Source organism: Mus musculus, chromosome X (assembly GCF_000001635.26).
Source record: "Mus musculus strain C57BL/6J chromosome X, GRCm38.p6 C57BL/6J".
Lineage (NCBI taxonomy): Eukaryota > Metazoa > Chordata > Mammalia > Rodentia > Muridae > Mus > Mus musculus.
In genome coordinates, this window is record NC_000086.7 from 95,097,365 (window position 1) to 95,113,969 (window position 16,605).

Genomic DNA, 16,605 nt, shown 5'->3' on the forward strand with positions numbered 1-16,605 from the left:
GAGATTTTTATTTCCTAGGAATACCAGAAACTATACCCATAAAGTCTTACCAACATGGCAGCCTAAACATTAGCGGAACAAAGACAACACCAGTAAACATGGTAATGTAGAAAGCTCATGAGGCCTCAATATTATACAAAGAACTAGAAGAAACTAAGGACAGCAGAGAGCTGGAGACATAGTCTTTCCCAGAGAAGAGCACAACAATTGGTTATCTAATACCAAATGGCTAACCCTGAAAACATACATATGAGTAATATACAGACTAGCAGGTTGTCTTTAGGTACTTAGGAAGATATATATGCATACATAAATGTAACAATTAATAAAAAAAGAGACCATAGATGAGAGCAAGGAGATATGGGAGGGTTTGAAAAGAGGAAAGAAAATGGGGTAATGAGGTAATTATACTATAAACAAATGAGGCAGTTATAAACAAAACGTTATAAATAAATAAAAAAATGCTACCCAGCTTTTTGAACAGCCTAACCCAAATACCTCAACAGTTATCATTTCTGATATGTCCATGTAGATAAAACCAGTCAAGGGAGAAGCCATAGCCTATACTAATGAGTTCTTCCATTTGGGTGGTTATTTCTCTAACCACCTGGAGTCCCAATGGGCTCTGTTCAACTATTCAAGGTGGGTTCCAGCCTTGAGATTTTTGACAGGATAATTGGGAATTAATTAGGATCCACCTCCTGTGTGCTTGTACCCACAATAATAATAGCATGGATGTGGCCCAATTATGTCAGCACATCCTAGAAAAGCAAAATGCTTTTGATCAGACTGGTTTCCTCTGCTAATCTTAATGTAATTTGAGGTTTCAATCTCTTTAACCTGGAAAAAGATTCCTTTTATTTATTTATTTTTTTTTTTGGTTGGGAAAAAGCTGTTATGTTCTTTCTTTTTCATTATCCTTAAAGTCTGGTGTCAAGAATTGTAGCAAGCTGCCTCTGGACTAATCATGAAGATTGATACTGAATGTATAAAAACAATGGGGTTATATGAGAAGCCAATGAAGTCCTGAATGAATGTATGTATTGTTTGACCATGTCAAGATCACCAATGCCTCAAACCCATGGGAGTGGCAAAGGCTTCCCCAGATGAGGCTCAGAGGGATGGCAAGGGCTTCCTCTGCTTCAAGTGTGAATGTTAACAGTGAGTGGAGAAAATGTCCTTCCTTTCCCTCCCTGAATGTTTCCAGCCTGAATATTGCTCTCCTACAGAGACAACCAAATCCCAGCTTTTCTGTGTCTATGTATCTCTGCTTCAGTTTTTTCCTCATTTTCTTGTTGGATTTGTGCAGAGTGCCACAATCTATATTATGGAACCATTGTAGGTATCCAACAGAAGAATGAGTAAAATGTAGATGTGAATATATAACCTGCAGTAATTTCATATACTAGTAGTATAAAAAGGGACCATGAGATCAGGGAACACTAAACAGATGCAGTTGCTATAAAGGGTGAAGTGGGCAAAATGGCTAAGGAAAACTTGCCCAGGGTTAGAGTTAGCTTTTACAGAGGGAGAGGGAAAGAGAAAGGATAAATAACACTAAGTATATTAAAAAAACCAAAGGGTATTACATTAATTTATAGCTACTCAAAATTACATGTGATATGTTTCTGTGTACATGCATATACTATATATATCCTATAATAGATATTTTAGTTAAATTATGCCAATCAGGGTGACAGTGTTCCCCCACTCCTCAAAATATATACTATCTAACAAAAACCCCAGTGCTAGGCATGGGAAACCTCCTATTGAGTTGATGATGGTTGGGAAAGTCAAAGAGACTCCCAAAACAATATAGTCTATTGCCATTGCCCTTAGTGTCATTCAGAAAAAATGTTGCAGAAGATACCACAAACTTTGAATGCAGGATTTGCAGGAATGGATCTAGATCTGACATAGAAACCTCATCACTCATAGCTTTGGAAGGACTCCATGCAAGCTGCCAGTGGAGAACCCTGATTTATATGACATTCTAGAAAAAAGCAATAATATGATAATGAAAAGCAGAACAGTGTTTGAAGGAACCAGGGGTTAAAATTTAAAAGAAGGATACGATCTTCAGTCCAGTGATAGACAAAAAAATATTCTATTTCTTGATTATAATGGCAGTTACATAACTACAAGCAATTAATAAATAAATCCACTGCAATATATAATTCATGTTGGGGAATCCTATATATAACCTATGCCCAAGTAAAGCTGATAAATCACATTCTAGAACTGATGAACAATGTAATTTTTAAAGGCAAAATAATATTTAAAACAGATGGTATATCATTATCAATTATTTATTCCAGTTTTGCAACATTAATTTATCATATGAAAACTGTTAAATTCAAATGAACCACATTAATAGATTAAGGTATAAATGCAATTGATTCTTCTCTATAGGATATGGGACAATGCCTGAAGTCATGTTTAGGTTGTTATAACTAGTAGATAGATAGGAGAAAGCTACTTGACATCTAATAGGAACAAAGAATGCTAATAACACATGACAACGTAAAGGGAAACCTGTAGTTGAGGACACTGGTCTGTGTTCTGTTTTGCCAACATGTGACTATATGTTGCTATAAATTACATATATGTAGCCTGCTCTTATGCAATATCTAAGAGCAAAATGCCTCATAAGATCATTTTTATTCTGGCTTAACTCCATCACACACAAGAGTTTTGTACATGATCATTGTAGATCTCTCAGAGTGTTTCTTGTCTATAATTTTGGCATTAGAAAAACTACTAGGTCATGAACATGTTCAATATTTATAAAATTACTTAAATACCATCTGAAATGGCTGCTTGGAAAGATTTATCACATCAGGCCTGAGAATGCTATACTTAGAAGGGTCTACTTGAAAAGTTTGCCCTTCACAAGCATTGGAGAACTTGAATATCAAGGGATCTCTATGATGCCACGGTCACAATAGCTCATCATGTCCAGTCAGCAGCAACAGTGTAGTTTATATCAAATATTTGCTTTCCTTCTGAAAATCTGAAATTTTGCTGCATGCTATACAAAGAGTACCATATAATCAATCTCCTAGGAAGGTATTGAAGTTCAAATAGGGTAATGGACAGAGCTGGAGTTAGCCAGTAACTGCAGGCTCAGGTCCCAAATTTTCACTGCTTCACTTTAAGCCCATGGCTCCTTTCATTAAACTTGCTACTTCTCATACTCTAGTTCTGATCCTGCAATACCTTTCAGGAACTACTTTCTTGAGAACTATATGCTCTCTCTTATTTGTCCAATTATGCAATGAATATGTTGAATTCCTCCCCAAATCCTGGGTCTCATAGAAGCTGAACCCAACAGAAAAGGGAAGGAGAAGTTTAAAAAAAAATTCTTTTGCTAACTTCCCAAAAGGTTGGGGAGAAAAGAGAGTATAACAGCAAAGAAAAGTAATCCTGAACAAGTTATACATCTTCCTAACTTAAAGAGGAAGGATTAAAAATTAGAATCATATAAGAACTCATCCTACATCCCAGTCCTTCACAGCTGACCAGAACCACTCACACACTCTTCCATGGTTTCCTAGTGTTTCTTTAAAACTGAACAAAGGGAGATGCTCACATGCTCTAAGAAGCAGGGTCCTATCTCACTGAGGTGGGGATCATCATTGTTGTACTGCTTCTCCAGGTCTCTCACGAAGCCCATCTGAAATCTGTATATGTCTTCAATGTTTCCAAAGATGACCTTCAGCTGCTCGTCACTGAACATGTCCCTTCTCTTTCGGCACTGCTTCAGGTAGCCCTGCAGACAAAGAAAAAGCTCAGGGTGAAGATGTCCCTCCAATTGCTTCCTATGCACACATCAGTTCAGTTCCATTAAGTAGGCAGGTAATTCCTTATTTTTTTACTTACTCACTTTACATCCCTCACACTGCCCCCTCCCAGTCACCCCTCTCACAATCCTTCCCCCTTCCCTCCCCATCCCCTTCTCCTCTGAGCAGGTCAGAGACCCCCTGGGTTATCTCTTCCACCCTGGCACATCAACTCCTCAAGGCTATGCACTTCCTCTCCCTCTGAGGCCAGACAAGGCAGCCCAGCTAGAAGAACATATCCCACCTACAGGTAACCATTTTAAGGATAGGCTCCCATTCCAGTTGTTCAGGACCCACATGAAAACCAAGCTACACATCTTGGAAGAAGAGGAGTAAGGATTACAGCCCCTAAGGGTACAGAAACTCCACAGGAAGACTAACAGAGTCAACTAACCTGGACTTTTGGGTCTCTCAGAGACTGAACCAACAACCAAAGAACATACAGGGGCTAGGCCTATGCCTCACCACAAATATATGTAGTAGGCAAGTAATTCCCATTTTCAGTTTTCATAAGGGGATGTGGAGCTCTAGTGAAGGAAGTTACTACAATATAAAATGTTCAGAGAATGAAAACTCTAAAATGCTTATGCTTTCTCACTACTTGCATGAGAAAAATAATCTAAACGGCCAAGGATAATTTCTCAAAGCTTAGATTGTACCCAGCATTCATTGTATTAAGAATTTTAGGAGGAAATGAAGATATAGTTCAGTGGTAGAACACTTGCCTAGTAATATAAAAGACCCGGGTTCAATTTCTATTACCAAAAGGTGTCTTTGTTGTTGTTGATAAGGAATAGAATACCAAACATGTGAATGGCTCCAGCTAAAGAAATAAAATAAAAATGTTTTTTTATAGAAATCTAGTAACTGAGGTTAGAGAACAAAAAGCACCGATAAAGAAACAGGAATTGAGAAAATGAAACCATTCTTAGTAATTTTAGAAAGGAGCTACGTAGCCCAAGCTGGCCTTGAACTCCTAATTCTGCTTCAGATTCACAAGGCCTCACTATATTACAATATGCCACCATGTCTGGCTCTGAGTCATTCTTTTAAAAATATTCTCTGCTATCTAAGGCCAGGAAAGAATATAGATGATCTTAGCTAGCAAACCCAAGAATAATTGGACACGTGTGAAACAAATTCTTACAGAATTTCAATGATAAAAGGAGAGTTGACAAAAGAAATTCATTGCCTGATGAGAAACCCTTAACACAATGATGATAAAAATATTCAGCCCAGATAGCACACTCCCTAAGATGTCAATTCAGAAAAGAATTAATGCTTATGTCCATTCTTCTCGTTTGAAAGGATACGGAATGATCGAGTCATCATACAATATCCAAAATGCAGCAAGGATGGAGAGTTCAGAACCAGTATGAAGAGTAATATATATATACACACATATATAAAGAATGAAAGGAAATGCCAGTGAAGTTTCCCAATTGTCCAAACAGAAGTTAATAGTAGAGAAGAAATATACATCCAATTTAATGGGATATTATACAGTCATTAAAGTGATTGAAACATACTGAAGAAACATGGAAGATTTTTATGGTTATAAAGTTAGATACTGAATATGAATGATGTATCCATATGATAATACTTTCTTATTTTTCTACACTCCAGATTTTATCCCCCTCTTGGTCCACCCTCTGACTTCACATCTCATACCTCCTCCCCAACCCCCTGTCTCAATAAGGATGCTCCCCCCTCCCCCTGCACCAGACTGCTAAACTCCCTGGGACTTCCAGTCTCTTGAGGGTTAGGTACATTTTTCTCTGACTGAACACATATCTTATTTTTTTCCTTCTGTTGAAAACAGATTTTTTTCCCTCATATAATACATCCTGATTATGGTTTCCCTCCCTCTATTCCTCCTAGTTCCTTCCTACCTCCACTCCCACCTAGATTCAATCTTGTGTGTCTCTCATTAGAAAACAAACCTATGGGATAATAATAAAATAAAATAAAATAAAATTAAATTAAATTAAATTAAATACAAGATGAAACAAAAACTGACACATCAGAATAGGACAATACAAACAGGAGGAAAGAGCTCAAGAAAAGGCATAAGAAACAGATACAGATGTAGGGGCCCACTTATTAACACTCTAGGGAAACCCAGAAAACTACAAAACCAGAGTCATACTATCTATATATAAAGGACATATAGAGTAAAAAATAATGTCTATATTATACACATATAATATAAATTCTCAATTTCCAGTACCAAATTATTTATTTTATATATGTGTAAATATATTATATAAAATAAAAGATAATTTTAAAAAGGAGCCCTGGCATTACATTATGAGATAAGAAGCCATCAAAGATTCCGTTGATTTGTTTTCTGTTGGCCATCTGCTGTTGGGCATGTGGCCTACCCTTATGAGGAAAAAACTAATTTTGACTTGTAAGTGGTTATCAATCAGTGATAGCTTCTGGGCTAGGAATGGGGTCATATGTCTAGTTCTTTCAGCTCTAAGACTCCATCTTGTGCAGACCCATACAGGCCTTGTGTCTAACCTTTACTCTATATGTAACCTCTGTGGTTCTATGGATCATAGCTTGATTATCACTGATTTTATAGTTAATATTCACATTTAAGTGAATTTATACTATATTTAGTTGTCTTTCTGGGTCTTGGATACTTCACTCCAGATGATTTTTTTCTAGTGCCATTTACCTGTGAATTGTATGATGTCACCTTTTTTTTTTTTTTTTTTTTTTTGCTGAGAATTATTCCATTGTGTAAATGTACTACATTTTCTTTCTTTTTTAAAAAAAATTTTATTAGATATTTTCTTCATTTACATTTCAAATGCTATCCCAAAAGTCTCCTATACCCTCCCCCCCCCCACTCCTCTACCCACCCACTCCCACTTCTTGGCCCTGGCGTTCCCCTGTACTGGGGCATATAAAGTTTGCCAGACCAAGGGGCCTCTCTTCCCAATGATGGCCGACTAGGCCATCTTTTGATACATATGCAGCTAGAGACACGAGATCTGGGGGTACTGGTTAGTTCATATTGTTGTTCCACCTATAGGGTTGCAGACCCCTTCAGCTCCTTGGGTACTTTCTCTAGCTTCTACAGTAAATGTACCACATTTTCTTTATCCATTCTTCTGTAGAGGAAAATCTAGGTTGTTCCCAGTTTCGGGCTCTTATGAACAGAGCAGGACTAAACATATTTGAGCAAGTATCTCTGATAGAATGAATCCTCCTTTGGGTATATGCCTAAGAATAGTATTGCTGGATCTTGAGGTAGAGCAATTCCCATTTTTCTAAGGAACTGCCACTGATTTCTATAGTTGAACAAGTCTGCACTCCCAGCAGCAGTGGAGGAGTGTTCCCCTTCCTCCACATCCTTGCTAGCACGAGCTGTTACTTGAGTTACTGAGCTTAGCCATTCTGACAGGTGTTAAGATGGAATCTCAAAGCAGTTTCGATTTGCATTTTCCTGATGGCAAAGGATGTTGAACATTTCCTCAAGTGCTTCTCAGCCATTTGAGACTTCTCTGTTGAGAATTCTGTTAGATCTGTATCCCATTTTAAAATTTGGTCACTTGTTTTCTTGGTAACAAGTTTTTGTTTGTTTTTTGTTTGTTTGTTTTTGTTTTTTAAGTTCTGTGTGTATACTGGATGTTAGCTCTCTATTGAATGTGTAGTTGGTAAAAGACATTTCCCTGTAGGCTGCTGCTTTGTGAGAACGATGGTGTCCTTTGCTGTGCATAAATTTTTCCTTTTAATGAGGCCACATTTATTAATTGTTGAACTTAGTATTTGTAATACACCTTAATTTTTACCTTAAATAGATCAAATTACAATAAATTATGCACAAGCAAAATTCTGCTCTGGTCAACAGCTCATTATTTAGTTAGGTCATTTGTTTTCTTGAGTCTGTTTTTTTTTTTTTGTTCTTCATATATTCTAAATAATAATCCCCTTCTTCGAGATGTCAACTCACCACAGAATGGCTAAGATTGAGAGAGCAATTGATAACAAATGCTTGCAAGGACAAAAGGAAAGGATAACCCATATTCATTGTTGGGATTGCAGACTGGTACAACAACTCTGGAAATCAGTATGAAGAATTCTCAAAAGCTAAAAATATATCTACTGTATGCTAACGTATACCATTCCTTTGCATATATCCAAAAGACTGTCATCCTACTTCAAAGATACTTTCACAGTGATATTCATTGCTGTTCTATTTCCCAAACCTAGAAAATGGAAATAGCCTATTTGTCCTTCAAGTGATGAACAGATAATGAAAATGTGATGCATAAGCACACTGGGATTCTATTCAGCTCTAAAGATGAATTAAAACAAAATTATAAAACCTTCAGATAACTGGATAGAACTAGAGACTATTATACTAACTGAGGTGACCCAGAGCCAGAAAGACGAGTGTCACATGTTCTCTCTTATTTCGGGATCCTAGGCTACATTAATCTGGAATAACCATAAGAAAACAAAATCATAGAAAAGAACCATATAGGGAGAGCTGTAGAGAGGGGAATATAGCAAGAGACAGATGCTATGGATGGAAACACTGGGGTGGTACGTTAGCTGTGGATGTGAGACAGAGCACAACCCAGAAGAAGAGGAACAGAGGAGGAATAAAAATCACTGAGGATGATTGAGAGGATGACGATTCCATAAGGAATCATCTTAATTCTTGTTTACTCCAAATTACATATAATATATATTATGCACTTTAATATATATTACGCACCAGAGATGATAATGCTCCCCAGGAGTCAGTGTCTATCCAACAAAAACCCCAGTACCAGGCAGGCAGGCAGGCACAAACAAACAAACAAACAACCAAATTCCCCTCCTTTCAAAATGGTGGTTGTGAGAATCGTAAGACTCCCAAAACAATATAGACTATTGCTGTTGTCACTGGTGGCCTATCAGAGACTGAAGATAAGTCCTTATTGTTGAAGACACCACACACTTGAGACATAGTACTTGGAAGAATCCAAGTGTAACTGAATTGGAAGCCTCCTCCATGAGAATGAGTACTGGAAGGTGCGATGCATGCTGCAAAGGGAGAAAAGCAACCAAACAGTCACAGTAACCTAGCTGTGATGACTACAATACACACACACACACACACACACACAACACACACACACACAACACACAAAACATGTCCATCACAGCAAGCTATCTCCAAAGGTGTAATTGTGGCACTTATAAACTGGGTGTAACCAACAGGCATCTACTTGGACTTAAGATCTTGTGAATAGAAAGGAATTCATGACTGGTACTGTGTCTTCCAGCCAACTCCCTGCCACTACTATATTTTTTAGCTATATTCTTAATACTTATCCTTATACCTATAGATTAGTGTAGCTCTCAATCCTATCAAAGAAGCTTTTTTTTTTTTTTTCAGCAGAGGGAGATCATCACAGAAAGCTACAACTGATCAAAATGCAGAGAACAAAGAACAGGGTTCCCAGCCCCACTTGATATATTTGTAACAAACTTATACATATAGAGCTCAGGGAACTGGTGATCCTCCTGCTTCTGTCTCCTACCAGTGTGCACCAACATCTGAAAATCAGTCTGGCGGTTCCTCAGAAAATTGGACATAGTACTACCGGAAGATCCAGCAATACCTCTCCTGGGCATACACCCAGAAGATGTTAAACTTGTGATAAGGACACATGCTCCACTATGTTCATAGCAGCCTTATTTATAATAGCCAGAAGCTGGAAAGAGCCCAGATGCCCCTCAACAGAGGAATGGATACAGAAAATGTGGTACATTTACACAATGGAGTACTACTCAGCTATTAAAAACAATGAATTTATGAAATTCTTAGGCAAATAGATGGACCTGGAGGGCATCATCCTGAGTGAGATAACCTAATCACAAAAGAACACACATGATATGCACTCACTGATAAGTGGATATTAGCCCAGAAGTTCAGAATACCCACGATACAATTGACAAACGACATGCAACTCAAGAAGAAGGAAGACCAAAGTGTGGATACTCCATTCCTTCTTAGAAGGGGGAACAAAATACCCATGGAAGGAGTTACAGAGACAAAGTGTGGTGCAAAGACTGAAGGAATGATCATGTAAAGACTGCCCCACCTGGGGATCCATCCTATATAAAACCACCAAACCCAGACACTATTGTGGATGCTAACAAGAGCTTGCTGACAGGAGCCTGATATAGCTGTCTCCTGAGAAGCTCTACAAGAGCCTGACAAATACAGAAGTGGATGCTCACAGTCATCTATTGGACTGCGCACAGGGTACCCAATGAAGGAGCCAGAGGAAGGAACCAAGGAGTTGAAGGGGTTTGTAGCCCCATAGGAGGAACTAGTATCCCTAGAGCTCCCAGGGATTAAACCACCAACCAAAGAGTACACATGGTGGGACTCATGGCTCCAGCCGCATATGTAGCAGAGGCTGGCCTTGTTAGACATCAATGGGAGAGGCCCTTGGTCCTGTGAAGGCTCTATGCCCCAGTGTAGGGGAATGCCAAGGCCAGGAAGTGGGAGTGGGTGGGTTGGAGAGCAGGAGGGAGGGAAAAGAGGATAGGAGGAGGGGGTTCTCGGAGGGGAAACCAGGAAAGGGGATATCATTTGAAATGTAAATAAAGAAAATATCTAATAAAAAAATAAAGCTCAAGGAAGATCACAGATGATAGGATGTGATGAGTATAAAAGCCAGAGGACCAGAAAGTTTGCTGTGAGACTATGTCTTCTATATAGGACAGAGAAACTGTCCCCATGAAACCTAAACAGTATAGTATCCTAAAGAAGACCTGAATAATGACAATACCCACTAACATGACAACATGGCTGGGGGATGTCTCCCAGAGCCCCACTCTTAGATAAAGACCAATTAACAAATGCTGAGAGAGAATCAGTCTTCCCTCGGGAAGAGTCCTAATTGATTATCTAAGATGTTTGGGTGGGGTAGGTACTAGGGCAGACATAAAATACTGGGCTTATTATTTTAGGCTAATTAGCTGTCTCATCTGTTTATTATAATATACTATATAAAATTACCACACTATATAACATATTATCATTATCTATATATGTCAAGATATAATGATCTTTGGTGAGTACCTGGGTAGAAATAATGAAAAAAAAAAAGAGAAAAATCTAATACTTTCAAAAGCTCAAGAATTTTGTTGTTGCTGCTGCTCTTTAGTTTTGGTTTTAATTTATGTTTCACTATGTAGCCCAGACAGGCCTCAAATTCATGATCCTCAAATTTTAGTTTCCTGAGTGATGATAAGGTTACAGGTACAGGCTACAGTTATCACATGCAGCTTACAACCAAGGTTTAAACATAAAAGACAGAAATAACAGGGTAAAACTTATTAGATAAAGGAAGAATTTCTTGATGGTGAAGCAACTGAGACTAATTCAAATGACCAAGGAAAGATAGGCAAGATTTTCCGGAGACATCTGAGAATAGAACTGATTTCACATTTATATTATGCCTGAGCTAATTTCGCCCCAAGGACAGAAAAGACATCATTTTGAAGCATCTTTAGCTCTGTTTGTTTAGTACTTAATTTCTTCTATTGTAAAATTAGTACCATGGTTACAAATGGCAATGTCACAGATGATTAGTCATAATGATCCTGAGCTAAGCTCTGAGTTTTTATCCCCCTGGCTAGATTTAGAAATCTGTGTAGAGTGTGTTAGATTGTCATATCAACACATTCACACTCAAATAAGGTGTGCTTCCTTGAGTGCTAAGGAGGAAGAGGCAGAAAGTGCAGAAGAGAGCTGTCTCACTACCATAGGTTTCTCCAGTGAAAATATGTCCACATGGTACAAAACCAGAGAGATTAAGAACTGCATATAAAGAGCAAGCTCCCCAACCCACTTATTTCAGAGGTGGGGAACAAGGTCAACGGTTAAAGAGGCTTTGCTGAGATTTCTTAGTCTGACACCAAAATATGACTTGACCCTGGGACTCTCAGTTCTAACTCTGGTACTCTTTCTGAAAATATTTTGGTGCTAAAGGCTTCGGTTTATAGGTAATACAATCTAAAGCTAGAATACTGCCCATGGCCCAGTTAAACACAGATTTCTCTAATTCTCTTTGATATCCATTGCTGTGGAATGGAACAAAGAGATAGCTTCTAATGTCCTCAACAAAAGCTCTGAATAGGTTGTCTTCCTTGGACAAATCCTCAAAGCAGAGTCATCGCACTCCTCCTTCTGTACAGGTTAACATACCCATTGTTATACCTTGTGTTTTGAGACCATGATGTTTGAGAGTTGGGGAAAATAAGGCATACTTCTAAGACTTTCACAGCATTTGAGCCTGGAAACACTAAGAAATTTTTTTTTAAATTAAAGATAATTTGTTGGTAAAGAAAATAATATTTGCCCTCTTTGAAGATTAAATTACTCCCAATATGATAATCAAACAGGTATATAAATGCAAGCAATTATATTTATTTTTATTTTGCAATATTTTTTGAGAATTTTTACTATGTGTCAGACACTGTGGGTTATGGATTAAAAATCAGTAATTAACAAGTGAGATCTTATGATATTTACATTCTATTATGATAGATAAGCTATAAGTAAATGAATACAGAAATACACAATTTATCCAATAGTCAAAAGCATAATGGAGAAAGGTAAAATAGGAAAATGAAGAAGCAATGCAAGCTTGGAGTTTAAAGTAGAATATTTGAATAAAAACTTGAAGCACCTAATTGGAGGAGTATTTCTCTGGACAGGGAAAACGTAGTTTAAGGTCTCTGTTTGGGAGCATGTCTGGCTCTAGATGAATAGTAAGAAGCCAGTAGGGGTGGGTTAGTAAGAACATAGAAAAAGAAGCAAGAGACAAAGCCAAAATAGTGAGGGGGTTGACACTACCTGCCCTTGTAAGTAATAACAGTTTCCATTTTTACTTGAAGGGAAATTATGAGCCATTGGAAGGTTTTAAGCTAAGGGGGAAAATTACCTTAGGTTATGGTAGCCTGCCCTAGTTATCAAGTGGTGAACAGATCCTACTTAGTTTATTATAGATACCAAAATATCTGCAAATTCTCATTTGAAGATTTCTAAGTCCTTATGTTTCTATGTCCTATTTCTCAAACTTTTATATAATTACTAAAATGCACAATTTTACTCAGTAAGTCTGAGATAGAGCCAAAGATTTTACATGTGTAACAAGGTCTCAGATGATGCAGATATTGCTGGCTACAATAGAAACCTCTGAGAAGAAAAGGAGAGCTATGGATATAGATGAGCTATGGATACAGATTTGAAGGAAGAAATAAAAAGCCATTTTCTAAAATATCTGGAGCATATTTAATTAGAGCATTTTATCTATGATCTGCAGGTACAGATCAGTGGTAGTAGACTTGCCTAACATGTACAAGGGCCCAAGTTCAAACTCCAGTACAATTCACATGTAAACAACAACAGTACATTTATGTAGTTCTCGCAACAACTTTAAGGAGTACGTATATAATGAAGTGTAAAAGACAAAGGAGAAAATTGAGCTCAGAGTATGTGGGTACTTGATGTGGGGTGGTTACCTTTAAGGCTATGTGGTTAATTTGTGACGAAGTTGAGATATAACAGTCAGAACAATATGTTTCTAGAACCTGTGTTCTTTCCACCCTATCTTACTGCTTCATGACATGAAAGGGATAATTCTTAAATCTATTTAACTGAGAAAAGAAAATGAGCTCAGGTTAAATTTAATACCCATAATTATCTTTCTATAGGTGCACTGTCCAATGTGATTTCAAATAGTAGTGTGTCTTTATTTAAATTAATTCTACTTAAATAAAATCAATTAAATTTTCCTTCTCAATAACACCAGCCATGTTTCAAAAGCATGGCTAGCTAGCAGACGCCTACTAGCAGTACGCTCTGTTGGATAGCTCTGTTCTAGGGAAACTAGGTCTTTGAAAATAGTACAACTATACTCTCAACTACAAAGTAGTCCCCAGGTTAGGAAATGAAATTAGGCTCTGATTTCTCCTAAGAGGGAAACAAGTTGAATCAATGAAGTGTTTTCCCAAGGTCAAAAGAAAGCTGGGTGATTTGGGTCTTGGGGTGCGTGTGTGTTTGTGTGTGTGTGCCTTTTCAAAGAGGGCTAGAGAAACAGCTCAGTGGTTAAGAGAGCTGGATACTCTTCCAAAGGAACTGACTTGGATTGTTAGCATCTACCCAGTGGATCACAGTCATCTCTAACTCCAGTTCCAGGGGATTCAATGCTTCCTCATGTACCAAGCACACATGTGGTGCACAGACATACATGCAGGCAAAGCACCCATATATATAAAATAATGACTTTAAAAACATTTAGAAAACATTCTTTTCTCCATTTTCTATTGATTTTTCTCTTACTGCTTAGTAATCCTTTGAAATCCTTTGAAAGTGTTAACCAGCCTCCATTAAGATAAAGAGAACATGGGGCGGGGAGGGGGAGGCTCCCATAGTCTAGAGAGATAGAAAGCATGGAGTTAGGGGATATAGAGACACAAACTAAAGGAGCTGAGGCTTGTTGATATAGCTTTCATCTTCTGTTGATTTCTTTTACAAGTACTTATATGTTTAAATTAACCACAGTGTTCTTCAAGTGAGGGAAGAGGACCAGCACATCAGGATCAAACGTGATGTTCCTGAGACTTAAATATGCTCATGCCTCACCATAGCCACTGGCAACTCACAACTTAGGTGGCAGGAGTGAAGACCTTACAATCTGCATCCTTTAAAAAGAAATCCTATAGACTCTTCTATACATTCAAGCCTGTCTCTTGCTTAAATTTCCTTTAATGAATGAGGTAGGTTACGCCTTTGCTGGATCAGAAACCAAGAGTTTAAGAGTACAGATTCAGGAAAGGAAAGGACAGAGACAAAGAAGAGGCAGACAGAGAGGTAGGGGTAGAAGGACAGAAGGTAAATATTAATGAATTAATGACAAAGATGGATAAAACAAAGGAGAGAAAAAAATTGAAAACTCAAAGGATGCAATTTCATCCCACTGAAAACAATCTGGGAGTGAGTCCAGCTGCGTTTTTGGTCGTTTGGGGACTGCCACAGGCAGGCTCATGCAGACTGTCAGCTCTTCCTAGAAGTGCCCTGCATTGTACCACACATACTCCCACATGCATCACCATGGCTACCTCGCAAATGTCCTTGAGGTGCTTGATGTAATGGCGCTCCGTGCTCATGATCTCATTGATGACATTGGCCCGCATCTGGTCCCGGTTCTGTAGTGGCCGGCCCAGACAAAGGCAGTCTGAGTTGGGGTCCAGGTGCCCATTCTGCACATCACTGGGCCCTTCCTCCACCCCATCCTCCTGGTTCACCCAGAGCTGTGAAAGTAAGCAAAGAAAAAAATGAAAATAGGTTAACCATCTTTGAGAAATTTCCAGCTAAATAGGAAAAAAAAAAGGATAAATGAGTATCTTTCTGTTTTTTCAAAAAGCCTTCAGTCAGAAACTTTTGAAAACAGAGTATCAGGACTGACTGTAGGATATCTTGCTGGCCGTACAAATGCTTCTAGTCCTCTCTAAGTCTCTAGAAAACTATCTGTAAAATGGAACATGTGACGAATAACTGGATCAGTTTGAAGAGGCTTCTTTTCTAAGAAGACATCAGAAAAGAGAAAAGTAATAGCAAACAGAAATTGTCCCTGCTGAAACATATGTATGTTTTTTTAAAGAAAAACTGAAAAGAAAAAAGAAACTATAGATTTAAGTGTCAAAGAAAGCATTTAAATGCTTACAATTGTGGTAAGCATAGTTGGGCACAAGAGTAAATATCTCAAAAACAGAGCTTTAATGTCGATTTCCAACAAAGGCTACACAAACAATAATCAAACTTTGACTATAAAATGACTTAGACCCGAAAAGACTACCTCCTCAAGGGTGGAGAAAGGCAACATCCAAAGCAAAGGTGAAAAAAAAATCTCCTCTGAGGAAGCAGGATGAGATGTTTACACTGTGGATGACTTAGTTTAAATCAAGAAATGATTTCAGTCCCATTTTGGTCCCGTTCTAGGAGGAAGATAAATCTATGTAGAGAAAGAAGCAGAGATGGATGGGTTTACCAGATATGGGTGGGTTTACCAGGAAGAGAGGCCGAATCTGTCATGTATAATTAGCGGAGAAACTTGGTAATTATTTTTAACAGCTGCCATAGTTTGCCCTTTTACTTTCTAACTTTTGACATTCCTATCTCAAGAAACTGAGAGAAAACAATTACACTTACTTTATATAGGCCAAAACAAGTAGAGATAACTGTTTAAATGCATTTCGAATATACAAAGAAGTGATCAAAACTTGATATCTAGAACACCTCATCCTCTGCAAATGTGCTATCTCTAAGCAAAATATCAATGTGTGTGTTTTTTCTTTAAGACATGAATATCCCAGCTCATTATGTTGACTATACTGGCTACGAACTCAAAAAGATCTACCTACCTCTGCCTCCTGAGTTCTGAGATTAAAGGTATGAACATCATACTTGGTTCTTTCCTTCTTGCTTTTTTTCCCCAATGTGTGTAATTGATCCCTTATTACCTACCTGTTAAAATAATTAAGAAGTTTCCCTAAATGATAGACTGTAACTTGTAACATGAAATAAAAGCCTTCCTACCCAAGTTAGTGTTTGGTCAGCAACAGAAAAGTAGTGTGTGTGTGTACGTGTGTGTGTACAAACAGTAATATATATTATTACTTTTCTGTGTATATATATATATATATATATATATATACAGTATATATATTGTTCATA

At 37.8% G+C, this 16,605-nt stretch overlaps 1 protein-coding gene across 14 annotated transcripts in view; it reads right to left on the bottom strand.

Annotated features, from left to right (window-relative positions):
• Window positions 1–16,605, bottom strand: part of Arhgef9 (CDC42 guanine nucleotide exchange factor (GEF) 9) — a 147,924-nt gene that overhangs the window by 48,435 nt on the left and 82,884 nt on the right. For all 14 annotated transcript variants that reach the window (XM_006527992.4, XM_030251325.1, XM_017318477.1 and 11 more), the window contains 2 exons: window positions 14,991–15,182; window positions 3,593–3,772 (listed from right to left, as the gene is read on the bottom strand). In XM_006527992.4, coding sequence (XP_006528055.1) covers window positions 3,593–3,772; window positions 14,991–15,182 — 372 coding nt within the window. The remainder of the gene's footprint in view (window positions 1–3,592; window positions 3,773–14,990; window positions 15,183–16,605) is intronic.